The 13,869-nt window shown below is 55.1% G+C and overlaps 1 protein-coding gene across 1 annotated transcript in view; it reads left to right on the top strand.

The window, feature by feature from the left end:
• ADAMTS2 (ADAM metallopeptidase with thrombospondin type 1 motif 2) overlaps window positions 1-13,869 on the top strand; it is a 235,338-nt gene that overhangs the window by 207,337 nt on the left and 14,132 nt on the right. The window contains exons 11-16 of the mRNA XM_077746330.1: window positions 2,475-2,620; window positions 4,143-4,318; window positions 4,915-5,048; window positions 9,183-9,306; window positions 10,181-10,261; window positions 12,690-12,856. Of these exons, the coding sequence (XP_077602456.1) occupies window positions 2,475-2,620; window positions 4,143-4,318; window positions 4,915-5,048; window positions 9,183-9,306; window positions 10,181-10,261; window positions 12,690-12,856 (828 nt within the window). The remainder of the gene's footprint in view (window positions 1-2,474; window positions 2,621-4,142; window positions 4,319-4,914; window positions 5,049-9,182; window positions 9,307-10,180; window positions 10,262-12,689; window positions 12,857-13,869) is intronic.

The following is a 13,869-nucleotide window of genomic DNA, read 5'->3' as shown; positions in this document are numbered from 1 at the left end:
TTGAGGAAATTCTCTTCTGTTCCTTGTCTGGGGTGTGTGTGTGTGTGTGTGTGTGTGTGTGTGTGTGTTTTCAGGAAAGGTGTTGGATGTTGCCAGATTTCTTTTTTTGAGTCTTGCAGCAATCATACAGTTTGTTCTTTATTCTGTTAATATGGCTTATTACACTGATTGATTTTCAGATGTTAAACCCTGTGCTCCTGGGATAAACATCACTTGGTCACAGTGCTGAATCTTTTAATAGGCTGTTAGATTTGGCTTGCTAGGATTTTGGTGAGGATTTTCCCATCTGTTTTCATAAGAGATAATGGTCTTTGTCTGATTTTGGTATCAGGGTAATGCTAGCCTCCTAGAACGAATGGCAGAATTCCTTCTCTCTTCTATATTTTGGAAGAGTTTTTGAAGGATTGGTATTAATTTTTCTTTAGATGTTTGGTAGAATTCACCAGAGAAGCCATCTAGGATTGGGCTATAATTTGTGGGAAGTTTTAAATCACTAATTTAACCCTCTTTGCTTGTTATAAGTCTATTCTGATTTTCTCTATCTCATTAAATAGGTTTTGGTAGTCTGTGTTTCTTCTGGAAACTTTTGGAATTTGAATTATTCTTTGGTATCATTTGCTTTCAGCCTGAATAACTTCCTTTAGTATTTTCTTACGAGATACTCTACTAGCAATGAATTCTCTCTGTTTCTGTGGGAATATTTTTTTCACCTTTATTGTTGAGAGTTAATTTTATTGTTTATCCTTAGTTAATACCACTGCCTCTGGCCTTTATTATTTTCTTTTCAATATTTTTTAAATTGTTTAAAGTTTATTTATTTGAGAGAGATACTAGGGGAGGGGCAGAGAGAGGGGGAGACACAGAATCTGAAGGAGGCTCCAGGCTCTGAGCTGTCGGCACAGAGCCCGACGCTGGGCTCAAACTCACAAACTGCAAGATGAGGTCGGCCTGAGATGAAGTCGGACTCTTAACCAACTGAGCCACCCAGGTGCCTCTAGGAGACATTCTTGAATAAACATTTCTCTGTCTGCTGTATCGACTTTTGAACAATCTCCAGATACTTTGAGCAGCTGTTTTCTAAAAAGGATTTTCACTAGTTACGTGGTTATCCTACTGAGGAGAGTCCCCCGCTCCTCACAGGTCCCCTGTAGATGTTTCCGGTCACTGCCTGTTTTTTTAAACAGTTTTACCGGCACACAGCCGCGTCCATCACCTGTCTGTTGCCTGAAGCTGTGTTCCTGCCCCGGTGGCAGAGCTGAGTAGTTGCAGCTGAGATCACGCAGCCAAAACAGCTACTGGCCCTCGCAGAAAACGTTTCCCAGGCATGGCTGCGTTTTCTTTCTGTTCTCAATATGGAAAACAGTGCTGCAAAATGACACCCGGAAACCAGATGGCGGCCAGGGCGCCCAGGGTACTGGGGCTCCTGTTCGGATGCCTGCGGCACAGGTGTCCTGTCAAGAGGGGGTGACGAGTGTGCCGTCAGAATTTCAGGAAAAGGAGGCGCCTGGATGTCTTGTTGTTTAAGTGTCCGACTCTTGGTTTCTGCTCAGTTCATGATCTCACGGTTTCCTGAGTTCGAGCCCCGCATGGAGCTCTGTGCTGGCAACGCAGAGCCTGCTTGGGATTCTCTCTCTCTCCCTTCTCTTTGCCCCTCCCCCACTCACGCAGTCTCTGTTTCTCTCTCAAAAAAAAAAAAAAAACTAAAAAGAATTGCAGGAAAAGCTATGAAAAGTTGTGACAGTCAGTGAATCTGAAAAAAACTCATTGTTCTCTGCTTCTGGCTGTTTGTGGTATTGGACCCTTTCTAAATTTTTAACTTTTTGTGATGGCTTTTCTTTTCCTAAGTCAACATTCCATTTTCTATCTGATTTCGTATTTTAAATTTTGTATTTAAATTTTGTATTTTCATATTTTAAATTTTTTTCCCTGAAATGGCCCTGAATTACATAAGCACCTTTCCCATGACAGGCCAGGGAGCGATGTGACCAGATTCAAGTTGTGGATTTGTGTTGCCCAAGCTCACTGTGTTCCTGAATTTTTAGCATGTTGACTTGTCACCTAACCTTCATTTCCATTATATGTCCTTGAAGTTGCCTTTTGCACATAAACAAGTAGTTCCTGTGTATCTCTGGAGTCACAGGCTTGACCAGCCGGCTGCGTCTTTATGACTGTGCCTGCTGTGGCCTTCACCTGGGGACACGGTGTGCGGTGGGCCCCGGTGGCCGAAGGGCAGCACAGCGGGCTGCACAAGACGTCGAGGATGGCGGGAGAGCAAGGCGGTGGTCAGGGGGAGCAGGGCGTCTTTCCCCTCGCTGCGCCTCCTGACGGGGCTCTGAATTTCTAGGGCATGTAGGGTCGGCTCTCCCAGAACCTCTAGGGCCATGCCCATCTCAAAGGAACCGCAGGTGGAGAGGCATGGGGCGTCCGAGTGGCCCTGGACTGGTGGGTCATAGGAGGGACCTTCTTTCTTTCAGCACTGCTTTAAAGGACACTGCATCTGGCTGACGCCTGACATCCTCAAACGGGATGGCAACTGGGGTGCCTGGAGTCCGTTTGGCTCCTGCTCACGCACCTGCGGCACAGGTGTGAAGTTCAGGACCCGGCAGTGTGACAACCCACAGTGAGTTGGCCGCGCTGTTTCCAGCCTTTCCGTGTGGTAGCTGAGGTCACTGAGGCCCCTCGCCGGCTGGCCCGTCCTGCGGGGCTCCTGTGGCCGCTCCCCGCATGTGCAGAGGGCGTCCTCCTAACCGTTCCTGGGACAAAGCAGAGACTCAGGAGAGGGGAGGGTCATGCCTCAGGCCACACGGCCTGCAGGGGCGGAGCCAGCCCTGGAGGCTTGGAAACCTGGCCTCAGGCATCTCTGGCCTGCCTGGCTAGCACCCTCTTCCAGACCAGCTTCCTCTGGCCTTCTTGGTCTAGGGTGTGGATGGAGTAAAGTATGATAGAGACGGGAAACGGGGATAAGGTCCCCTCTCGGGCTCCAGGTCTGCGGCCGGCCCTGCTCGCTGGACCGAGTCCCCGTGTGTCCTATGCTCTCCGCAGTTGGTGACTGCAAAACCGCAGGCTCTCCGCTTGGTCTCCCTCCCCCTCCTCCCCTGAATTCTCCAGCTCACTTTCTAATTCGGAGTTAGTGTCAATTTCCACTGGAGTCGGTAGGCCTCTTTCCTCCTGTTTCCCAGACATTTGCTGGGAACTGGCTTCCCACACCTGCACCCTCTCCTGGTGACGCCCTTTGGTGCCCTTCTCTGTGGCCCCAACAGTGGCCCTGATGTGAATCTCACAGTTGCTCCTTCTTTTCACCTCGCCATCTTGCCTCTTGCCTCTTTCCCCACATATTTCTTGTATCATTCTTTCCACGGACTTTCCTCCAGAACATGGCATGCAGAGGGCCCTCTGCTAGGCCGCGCGTGGCCGCAGGTACCACCCCGTCACACGCGCAGAGCGTGACCTTTGCCCGAGTCTCAGGTGGGGCCTCAGGCCCTGCCACACCTGGCAGGGGGCGGGCTGAGGCCCCCAGCTCCTCGGGGGGTGCCGCCCGCCCACGCTCCATCGCCCGGCCTGCCAGAGGCACCTGCTGACCCACCGCCGGCGCCTTCTCCGCTCTTTGCCATGCGTGGGGCCAGCGCTTTGTGGATGAGCGCTGCTCAAAGCCTCTGAGATGGAGGAAAGCCAGTGAATCGAGTGTCCGCTGCATGCCCGACCCTTGTTGAGAACTTGTGTGCAATTCTGAGGTTTCGGAACCCTTTGGGTTCCCACCACGTGTCAGGCACAGGCCTGGGCCCGGATGTAAGGGAGACTCCCCCACCTCCTCCCTCTTAAGATTAATGTCCCCGGAAGGGCAGAACCTTAATAGCCAGTCAACAGCCCACTGTTGCTTCACAGTCACAGCAACGGGAGCTGAGGATGGGAGGGCGCCCTGGGGCCCAGCTGAGGCTTCCTTCCCATGGTGGGGGTGGGGGATCCCAGAGGGATTGCCCAGGGCCTGTGGCTGCAACAGGGCAGGGCTGAGTCCCAACACTCTGTGGAGCTGTCCCCCCCACACCTGAGACTCTGGAGCCCCCCCAATCCCACAAGCGGCACCCAAGTGCCAGCCTCTCCCACTGGTGGCACCGAGCTGCAAAGGGCTTCACTTTCTCCTCCAGCCCGGCCAACGGGGGCCGCACCTGCTCTGGCCTTGGCTACGACTTCCAGCTCTGCAACTCCCAGGACTGCCCTGACGCGCTGGCCGACTTCCGCGAGGAACAGTGCCGCCAGTGGGACTTGTACTTCGAGCACGGCGACGCCCAGCACCACTGGCTGCCCCACGAGCACCGGGACGGTGAGCCCCCGGGGACGCCGGCAGGGCACGGCTCCCGCTGTCCTGTGCTGCCCGTGCCGGGCTGTCAGCAGAGCCACCTCGGCCGCCGGAGCTGCCAGAGCCAGTCCTGGAATTTCATACATGCAGTTCCTGTTCCTCCCGGGCCCTGGGCAGGGGTGGGCAGCCAGACACAGGCCTGCTGTGCTCTCTCCATCCCCTGTGTGTGTTTCCCCAGCCCAGCACCTGCCGCAGGCCCAGCGGGTGCAGTCCAGGGAGTAGGAGCAGAGCAGACAGGGTCTCCCTCTCATTGGGGGCGTGCAGTTTGGAGGGAAAGGCTGTCAGAGCCTCTGGGATCTGCGCCAACATCAGCCTGACTCTGTTGGGAAAAGCTCTTCCCAAGTGCAATAGCCCAGGGTCAAAGGCGCCAAGACGGACACACCAGGGCAGGGAAGCCACCTGCTCTCTTTCACTTTCTGCCCCAGTCCCAGGGGCAGGACCCTAAGAAGACTCTTGCGAGAGCTTCTCCCTTGCATGGTGCTCCTGTTGAGCAAACCGGGGAAGAAAGCAAGCAGTGCAGCCGGCCATTCCTCACCAACACCCCTCTGCTTCCCTTCCAGCCAAGGAGAGATGTCACCTCTACTGCCAGTCCAAGGAGACCAGGGAGGTGGTGTCCATGAAGCGCATGGTGCACGATGGGACACGCTGCTCCTACAAGGATGCCTTCAGCCTCTGTGTGCGTGGGGAGTGCAAGGTGAGTGCTGTGAGGCCGGTGGAGGGCCGGGGGACGCACATAGCTCAGGGTATCAGCTCTGTGGGGTTATCTGGTGTCCTCACTGAGGCTAAGCATGCAAAGTTTCAGAATCAGCACCTGAAACCAGGCGCATCTGGGAGGTAGGACTGAGCAGGCACGACTGATTGAGGGGTCCCAGAGGCTGACTTCAGCCTTGCCTTGCTGAGGGATGAGATCTGAACGGCTCTGGCAGAAAGCCCCATAGAACCCCACAGGCACCCCAGAAGAGCAAGGAGGTGGGGTGCGGGGCCGCTGGACCTGTGCTCAGGGCTTCTGTCCACTCACACGGGGCCCCAGCCCACCGCGAAGGAGGCTCCTGTCCGACGCCGTGGCTGGGGGGGCAGGCTTCACAGTCTGCTCAGGTGGTGAAGCCGAATCCTGAGAAACAAAGAGCAGTGTCTCCTTTATCCCTGCAGGGTTTTCATTCATGGAGGTGACTGAGTGACACACAGAGAGGTCAGTGCCTGTGAGGAAGAGTGTGTTACTTACGTTTGCCGAGGGAAGAGCTCGCCTCACTATGCAGGGCCACAAGGGGAAGCACCAGGTTTGATCGGAAGGTAGAAGGGAGTGGGGGGCAGCTTAAGCCACAGCTTTTCTTGGGGTTTCCTGGGGAAAGGCAAGACAGGGCAGGAGAAACGGCTGAGGATTAGCTAGAATGAATAGTTCAGGCAGGCTCCGGGCTGCGGGGGTGATCCCTAGTTTCCTGGTACCTGCCCTTGGGATGATTTCAGGCAGGGAAGGGTCAGCTTGGTGTGTGAGAGGCAGATAAAAGGAGTGATTGAGGGACTGTTGGTTTACATATGAAAGGCATGCTCCCACACCAGCCCTTTGCTGCCTCCAAGACTTGGCTCTCCCTGGGAAGGACAGCCTCTCCCCTGGTCAGCACATTCTTAAAGATGTCAGAGCATAGTAAGGCCCAGAAAAGTTTCAGAAACATGACTAATGCAAGCCGTAAGCATCGTGGACAATCGAAGAAGAACAGACTAAGTATTTCATCAATTAATGGCGATTTTGAAGGAATAACAGCAGGATGATAGATTTTCACATCCCCAGAAAAATTATATATATCCACATATGTATATGATCATATTGCAAATGTTAGAAAACAAAGGAGACAGAAAGATTAGAACCACGCAAAAGTCGTGGGCAGTAGTAAGATGAAATACTGAGTCTTCACGATATATGGGGATGTGCAACCCTTCTTCTAAAAGAATCTCATACTGGGTCAAAAATAAGATCCAACTGGATGCTGTCAGTCAGGGAATATCAAAACACAATGACTCAGGAAGGTGGAAAGTGAAATGTCAGAAGACGTGTCAGGAGAATAAAGATGCACGCATGTGCACACATGCACGCACACAGAGCAGAGAATGAAGAGTATCAAGAATTAAACGAGGCCCTAGGGGTTGTTTTGTTTTGTTAAAGGGTGGAGTCCACTACCCTGAGAAAGCAATAGCGTGCTACCAAATATGCCATCCATAAACGGCACTGAGAAAGGCAGAGATTGAAACTGGCTAGCATCCTTCCTCATCTGATGACTCACGCAGAGGATTGCATCACAGATGGGGAGGGAGGAAAGAGCTCCTCGTTAGCTCTGTGCCCCTCCCCATGCAAAGATACCCCAGCACCTCTGCCGGTGTCTCCCACCCGGAGTTGGAACCGAAGCCCGGTTCAGACTTCTCTGGGTGTGGACTTAGCCGGCAGCAGCCCCGCAAAACCCCTCGGAGACGTGAGCCATCTCCAGTCCGAGCGGTCAGCCCCTTAGGATCTCAAGCGAGATTTCCGGCCCACGCGAGATTTCCTGCCCACGCAAGGACCCTGGTCTTCGTTAGCCATTTCTACTTCGTTAATGTCTGCGTATCATTCTCTCCCTAGTTCACACCACTGAAAGTTATAACGGTGCCTCCTGAAGGTCTGTGGACACTTGTCAGAGATGGAGGCTCCCGGAGCCGACTGACAGGTGCCCAGACAGGCAGGCAAGTTTCTGTCCTCTGTGATTATTAGACCTTGATTTCAGAAATACAAAAGATGGGGGGGAGGGCGTTGTTGAGAACTAAGGAGAAATAGTGACAGGCCATTTTAATATCTCGCAAATTCTGACAGATCAAGCGGTAGATTTATTTTGTTTTCCTTTTGCTCACCTTGAAATGTAGCAGCCATTTTTCCTCTGTTCAGGTAGCCTCCTTCCCTTCCAGCCAGCTGAATTTCTAAATTTTTTTAAGTCTTTTTATCCACTTTGAGAGAGAGAGAGCTGGGGAGGGGCAAAAAGGGAGGGAGAGAAAGAATCCCAAGCAGGCTCCACGCTGTCAGTGCAGAGCCCGGCGCAGGGTTCGAACCCATGAACCATGAGATCGTGACCTGAGCCAAAACCAGGAGTCAAACACGTAACCGACTGAACCACCTGGGCGCTCCCAACCAGCTGGATTTCTAACTCGTGTTTTGGGTTGTGCATGGGCTGTAAGCCTTTTTAGAAAGAGCTCATGAATCGACAAAAAGCTTCCAGATCAGAGCTGGTTCTCATACGGGCTTCGGAGTCCGGGAGTCGAGGAGAACGCCTTCCTGATGCTGCTTGGCTGCCTGGCACCGGCGCACATCTGCCTTGGCACCCACTTGCCTTTACGTCTCCAAGGCTTTTCGCTTCTGGTTTATTCTGTAGGAAACTGAGCACTGATCCCCTTCAGGTGAGAGGCTGGAGCAACCCTCTTCCCAGGGAGTGTTGCCATCCTGGCCTGAAAGAGGGTGCTTCTCTCCTCTCTCCCCTGCTCCTTCCCTGAGGAAGGCAGCCTGTGACTCTTTACAAGGACTGTCTCCTCTCACCCCCAGCGACAGCCCCCGCAGGCTGTGCTGCTCTGACTCTGTGTCACATCCGTGCAAACAAAGAGTTAGAGCAATGTGCCCCTCCCCCAAGACCACACACCTAGACACAGCAGGTGCATCCTCTTAGCTCAGGCTTCTGCACCTTTAAAGACTCATGTTTCCATTCAGCCTCCACCCCCACCCCCAGTAAATCACATTGTCTNCGTCAGGAAGTCAGGAATCATTAAAATAAAAATCAGCATACTCATTGTATTGATGGTTTTTCACCTTGCTCACTTCCAAAAACAATTCCAAAGGCATCGTTGGATATAAAACCAAAGATCATTGACATCTAGCCACACCTTCCGAAATGATTCATGAACCACTGCTCTGTAACCCTCTTGTGGCCTAGAGCCCCTTCCTTAAAGGGCCTTTGTAAGACAAAAGAAATCGAAGAGCAGAAGGGAAAGTGGGTGGTAGGTAGAAGGATGACCCTGAGGGGGAAATTGGCTCTGACCTTCCTGGCAGCCTAGGCAAAGAGGGAAAGCTGTGACGCTGTGGCTCAGACAGGCAGGGGGAGCAGACCAGCTGGGTGGGGAGCTCGTCCTCCTTGGCTGAGCTGGGAGAAGTGGCCTCAGGCAGCACGTCGGGCCGCATCCTACAGGAGCTCCTTCCATTCCAGGAATGGTGCACCGCCAGGGCTATGGAGAGTAAGAGAACCTGAGTTTGTTACTAGCTTGGCCAGGCAGTCCCGGACAAAGAACATCCCTGCTCGGTGTGGAATAATTTTTGACACCAGAGTGGATGATGTTGAGATGATCTGTTGAAAGAACGGAGGCAAAACTGTTGTCACCGATTCTTGTCACCTCCTGTCCAGACACCCTGGAGACAGACTACAGGGGACATTGTGTTTTTGGGGCAGTGCGAAGGCCAGGGGCGCACTCACCTGAGCTTTGGGTGGGGGCCCCGGACAGGGCGCACTGCCCAGCCACCCTGCGAGAGGAGCAGAGGCCAGGTCTGGCTGACAGCCGTCGGGACAGAAACGTTCACATGGGGGCCAGCTGGCCAGGCCGGTCCGGTCTCGGGAGGTGGCCCTGTTGAGGTTGTGCAGAGCCTTCTGAGGTACACTGTGCAGATGAGCAAACGAGGTGCAGCGAGGGGCCAGGCACAAGGGGCCTCCTTCCTCTGCTTCGGGAACTGCTAGGGAGGTACAGGCCTGAGCTCCAGAGGTGGCACGTCAGGCCCCAGGGCCCACGTGGAGAGGGCTCTCAAGTGTCACTGTCCCCCCTCCCTCTGCAGAAGGTGGGCTGTGACGGAGTGATCGGCTCCAGCAAGCAAGAGGACAAGTGTGGTGTGTGTGGAGGGGACAATACCCACTGCAAAGTGGTCAAGGGCACGTTCACACGCTCCCCCAAGAAGCTCGGTGAGTGAGCTCCTCGCCCCAGCCCAGCCCCTGGTCCTGAGTGTCCGCAGCACCTGGCAGAGCACTGGGGTGTCCATGAGTTGGAGGGAGAATCCTAAGTCAGGTCCAGCTTGAGCCAGGCCCCAGAGTGGGTGGGGAATGGGGGGAACGGGGGGAACAGGGACCAGGTCTCAGGGGTCAGAGAACACCGACGTGCATGTGCACAGGGCACATCTTAGAAGTGTTTATTTGAGAGCAAGGAGCCTGAGTCCATGGCTCCCTGACCCCCCGCTCCAGCCGCTAGCTAGCTTTCCCAGGCCTTCCCTGGACAGACCGTGCAGCCACAGGATGGGGCCAGGGAGGGGGTCCTGGCCCACCTGAGCTCTGGGAAGACAGACCTCTGGGTGGGCCTGCAGCAGGTGAAATGCACTCTGTCTGAAATGGACAGAAGCCGCTGCGGTTTGCCTCTTAAAAGAAGGCCATGGCCTTCACTCAAAGCTGGCACCGGGGTGTGGGGATGACCCTCTCCATGGCCCCACGAGAGCCCAGGGGTCTTCAGTGTGCAGATTACGTGGCTGAGGTCCAGGATGCCAAGCGGTTTGCTGAGGGCCTCCCTCCCACACACGCATCTTAGCTTGAAGCCCAGGCGTGCCTCCAGGAATCACCAGGATTCCTGCCAAGTTTTCAGCGGAGGAGGCCAAGGGAGCACCTTGGATATGAAGAGGAGGGCAAGGGCCTCAGCCAGCTGGGATGCAGTAGCCCCCTTGTCGGGCCCTATCTGGGCAGGCAGTCACAGCCCACGAAACCTGGGACCCTCTGGCCCCTCCTCCTGCCGAATGCATTCCAGTGGCCGCCTCCGTGTCATTTGGCTTTGTCTCCCCACATGCCGACAAAGGTTACATCAAGATGTTTGAGATCCCGGCGGGGGCCAGGCACCTGCTCATCCAGGAGGCAGACACCACCAGCCACCACCTGGGTGAGTCCCGGAGCCCGGGCGAGGCGGCGTCTCTGTGCCGGGCAGTTTGGGGGATGGCTAGGGGCCCAAGGGGTCAGAGGTCAGGCTCAGCCCACCTGGGGGATCTTTCCCACCCTCACCTCCTGCTGGAGAGCCCGGGTGGGGATCAGAGGGCTCCTCTGGCAGCCATGGGGAGACATGTGTCTAAAACATGCCTTACCCCCAGACTACAGAATGGTGACTGCCTACCCCCTCCTCCGTCTCAAGGGGGAAGGCCCCCCCCCCCCAACCTACAGGAAGGGAGGCACCTGGGCCAGCCTAAGGGTGGGCTCACAAACTGCATTTGCATATTTTCAATTAGTTAAATTTTAATTATTTTTAGTGTTTATTTATTTTTGAGAGAGAGAGAGAGAAAGACAGAGTGTGAGCAGGGGAGGGGCAGAGAGAGAGGGAGACAGAATCCGAAGCAGGCTCTAGGCTCTGAGCTGTCAGCACAGAGCCCAATGCAGGGCTCGAACCCATGAACCAAGAGATCATGACCTGAGGCGAAGTTGGATGCTCCACCGAATGAGCCACCCATGCGCCCCCTCAATTGTTTAATTTTAAATTCAAGAGATTCTTTCTGGGGAGGCGCCTAGGTGGTTCAGTCAATTAAACGCCCGGCTTCGGCTCAGGTCATGATCTGGCGGTTCGTGGGTTCGAGCCTCACGTCGGGCTCTGTGCTGACAGCTCAGAGCCTGGAGCCTGTTTCAGATTCTGTATCTCCCTCTGTCTCTGACCCTCCCCTGCTGATGCTGTCTCTCTCAGAAATAAATAAGACATTAAAAAAAATTAAAAAAACAAAAAGAGATTCTGCCTGGGACAGGGATTTCCGGCATCTCTTGAGAATGTGGATCTTCTCACAACTCTGGGTGCCCCTTCCCACGTGGCAGCCCCTGGCTACCTGTGTGCCCCATGCCCTCCGAGACTGCCTCACAGGGCTTCGCCCATCCTCACCCCACCCCCTGAAGAGACCGGGCCCTACCTCCTGGGTGGGCTGAAGTCCGAAGTGATGCCGGGCATCCCTGGGGAAATCCTGGACAAGGCGCTTCTCCCAGTTTGGGCCCCACCTTCCTCCTCATGCTCTGGAGTCTGAAACTGACACTGTGACCCTGCCAGTGACACACAGCAAACACACCACTCTCTATTAAAAGAGAACGCACTTTTCTTCCTTCTCCATTTTAAGAGGAAACTTTGCATTGCTACCCAAAATACAAACCCAGTATCACTTGCCTTAAATGGAAGGTGAATCTAAAAGTTGAGTCCTGGGGCGCCTGGGTGGCTCAGTCTTTTGAGCCTCCAGCCTTGGCTCAGGTCATGATCTCATGGTTCGTGGGTTCGAGCCCAGCATCGGGCTCTGTGCTGACAGCCCAGAGCCTGGAGCCTGCTTTGGATTCTGTATCTCCCTCTCTCTGCCCCTCCCCTGCACACACTATGTCTGTCTGTCTCTCTCTCTCTCAAAAAAAATAATAAATAAATAAACCTTAAAATAAATAAATAAATACAAGTAAAGGGTTTCCTGCTGAGGGCTCCAGGTCCGAGGCCTGGTCTCTCTGCACGGGAGGGACCAGATTGGTGACCCAGTGAGGGCCTACAGGTACCTGCTGAGGCTTTCTTCGTGGTGTGGACAGAGAATGACAGGAGACTCGTGCAGGGACCACTGTCCTCATTCTGTGATCCCAGATGGTCCTGCCTTGTCTGTGGCCCTCTTAAAATCATCTAGCAGCTCCCTCCCCCCCTCTGCCCACCCGCAGTAGCTGCCTTCCACACAGTGGGAAACGTGGGGCTTCCTGACCTGCTGGGTCTTGGCTTCTGGACACCTGGTCATCCAGGGGGATTGCCGGTGGCCCTTGTGACCCCCGGGCCAAGCCAGGCCTCCGAGGATGCTGGTGGGGAGCTGGTGGGGCACCGGGTCGGGGCGAGGAGACCCTGCTTTTCAGCCGGACCTATGCTCACTCCATGGCAGGAAGCCCTCACCCCAGCCCTGCGCCCAGGAGCCCAGGACGGGGCACGGGGGACAGTGGCTGTCTGAGTGCTCCACGCAGACCACAGGGAGGTGGCCCTGACAGCTGCGGCAGGAAGCCCCTGCACCCCTGGGGCCTGTGGGGGCAGATCCAGGAAAGGCCCCTGGGCTGGGCGAAAGGGCTCAGGTTTGGGGTAAAGGGCGCAGGTGGGGGGTAAATCACCTGCAGAGGGTGAGGTGAGCTCACGTGGTGGTTTGGGTGATCACTGGCACAGACTAAGACACAGACCAGCCCCTGGGGGAGGGGAGCCAGGAGACACTGGGGGCTCTGCTCCCCACGGCTACCCTGACCACTCCAAACTTGTGGACCCAGCCAGCCTCTCCCCCACGCGCCTGGCCCCTGCCCCCAAGTGATCGTGCCGGGGGGCCATCTTCTGCCGTCCCCAGCCGTCAAGAACCTGGAGACAGGCACGTTCATCTTAAATGAAGAGAATGACGTGGACCCCAATTCCAAATCCTTCATTGCTATGGGCGTGGAGTGGGAGTACCGAGACGACGATGGCCGGGAGGCGCTGCAGACCATGGGCCCCCTGCATGGCACCATCGCTGTCCTGGTAAGTCGAGGGAGGCGCCAGGCCCGCCGCCTCCAGGCTGCCCAGTTGGGGCAAGTGGGCCACTGAGGGAGATGGAGGGGGTGCCCGGGGACCCTGCGCCTCCCTGCATCCTTCAGGCCACTCGCGGAACGGCCCCCCTGGCCTGCCCTTGGAACCGAAGGTCTCTCTGTGTGTCTGACATGGAGCCTTGAGATATGAGACTCTGGGCTCGACGGGGGGACCTCAGACCCTCAGAGAGGTTTCAGTTTCCCCTCCAAACAATACTCACGGCCACCTGTCATCATGCCCATTCATCTCTGCCACCCCATCCACACCTTGCCCCAGGAGTGACCCACAGGACCCAGGTCACACCGGACTTTGTCCCTAAGCAGGACTAGAGGCCCCAAGTCTTCTGAGTCCAAGACTGCTTCCGGTGACAAGAGTCCCGACGGGCCCTTGAGGTCCTTTTTTGTTTTTTCATTTTATTTTTTACTTATTTTTAATGTTTTTATTTATCTTTGAGACAGGGATGGGGGAGGGGCAGAGAGAGGGGGAGACAGAGCATCCGAAGCAGGCTCCATGCCGATGCAGGGCTCAAACTCACGAACCGTGAGATCGTGACCTGAGCCTCCCTGGGTGCCCCTTAAGATTTTATTTTTAAGCAATTTCTCTACGTGGGGCTCGAACTTATAACCCTGAGATCAAGAGTCACACGCTGAACCAGCCAGATACCCCGGGGACTTGATTTTCTGATCCCTCTTTGAGAGTTCATTTTACTTGCACAAGTGACACATTTTATTTGTGAGAAACATACAACACTAGCGATGAGGCTCAGGCCCTTGAGCCCCTCTGCTGAGGCCAGCGCACCGTGCACCTGAGCCCAGCACCCGATCTCAGGGCGTGCACCCGTGGGCCGGCATGTTTTATGTATGTGGGTCACTCTGCCGGCCTCACCTGCAGGGACTTCCCAGCCCTGGAAGTGCCCGCGGTGACCCGCGTGTGCCCGTGCATGCGCAGTCGGGCCTTGGTCTGGA

This window comes from Crocuta crocuta, unplaced genomic scaffold (genome assembly GCF_008692635.1).
Source record: "Crocuta crocuta isolate KB4526 unplaced genomic scaffold, BGI_CrCroc_1.0 scaffold218, whole genome shotgun sequence".
Classification (NCBI taxonomy): Eukaryota; Metazoa; Chordata; class Mammalia; order Carnivora; family Hyaenidae; genus Crocuta; species Crocuta crocuta.
The sequence above is the reverse complement of the archived record's forward strand: the minus strand, read 5'-3'. Positions and strand labels throughout refer to the sequence as shown.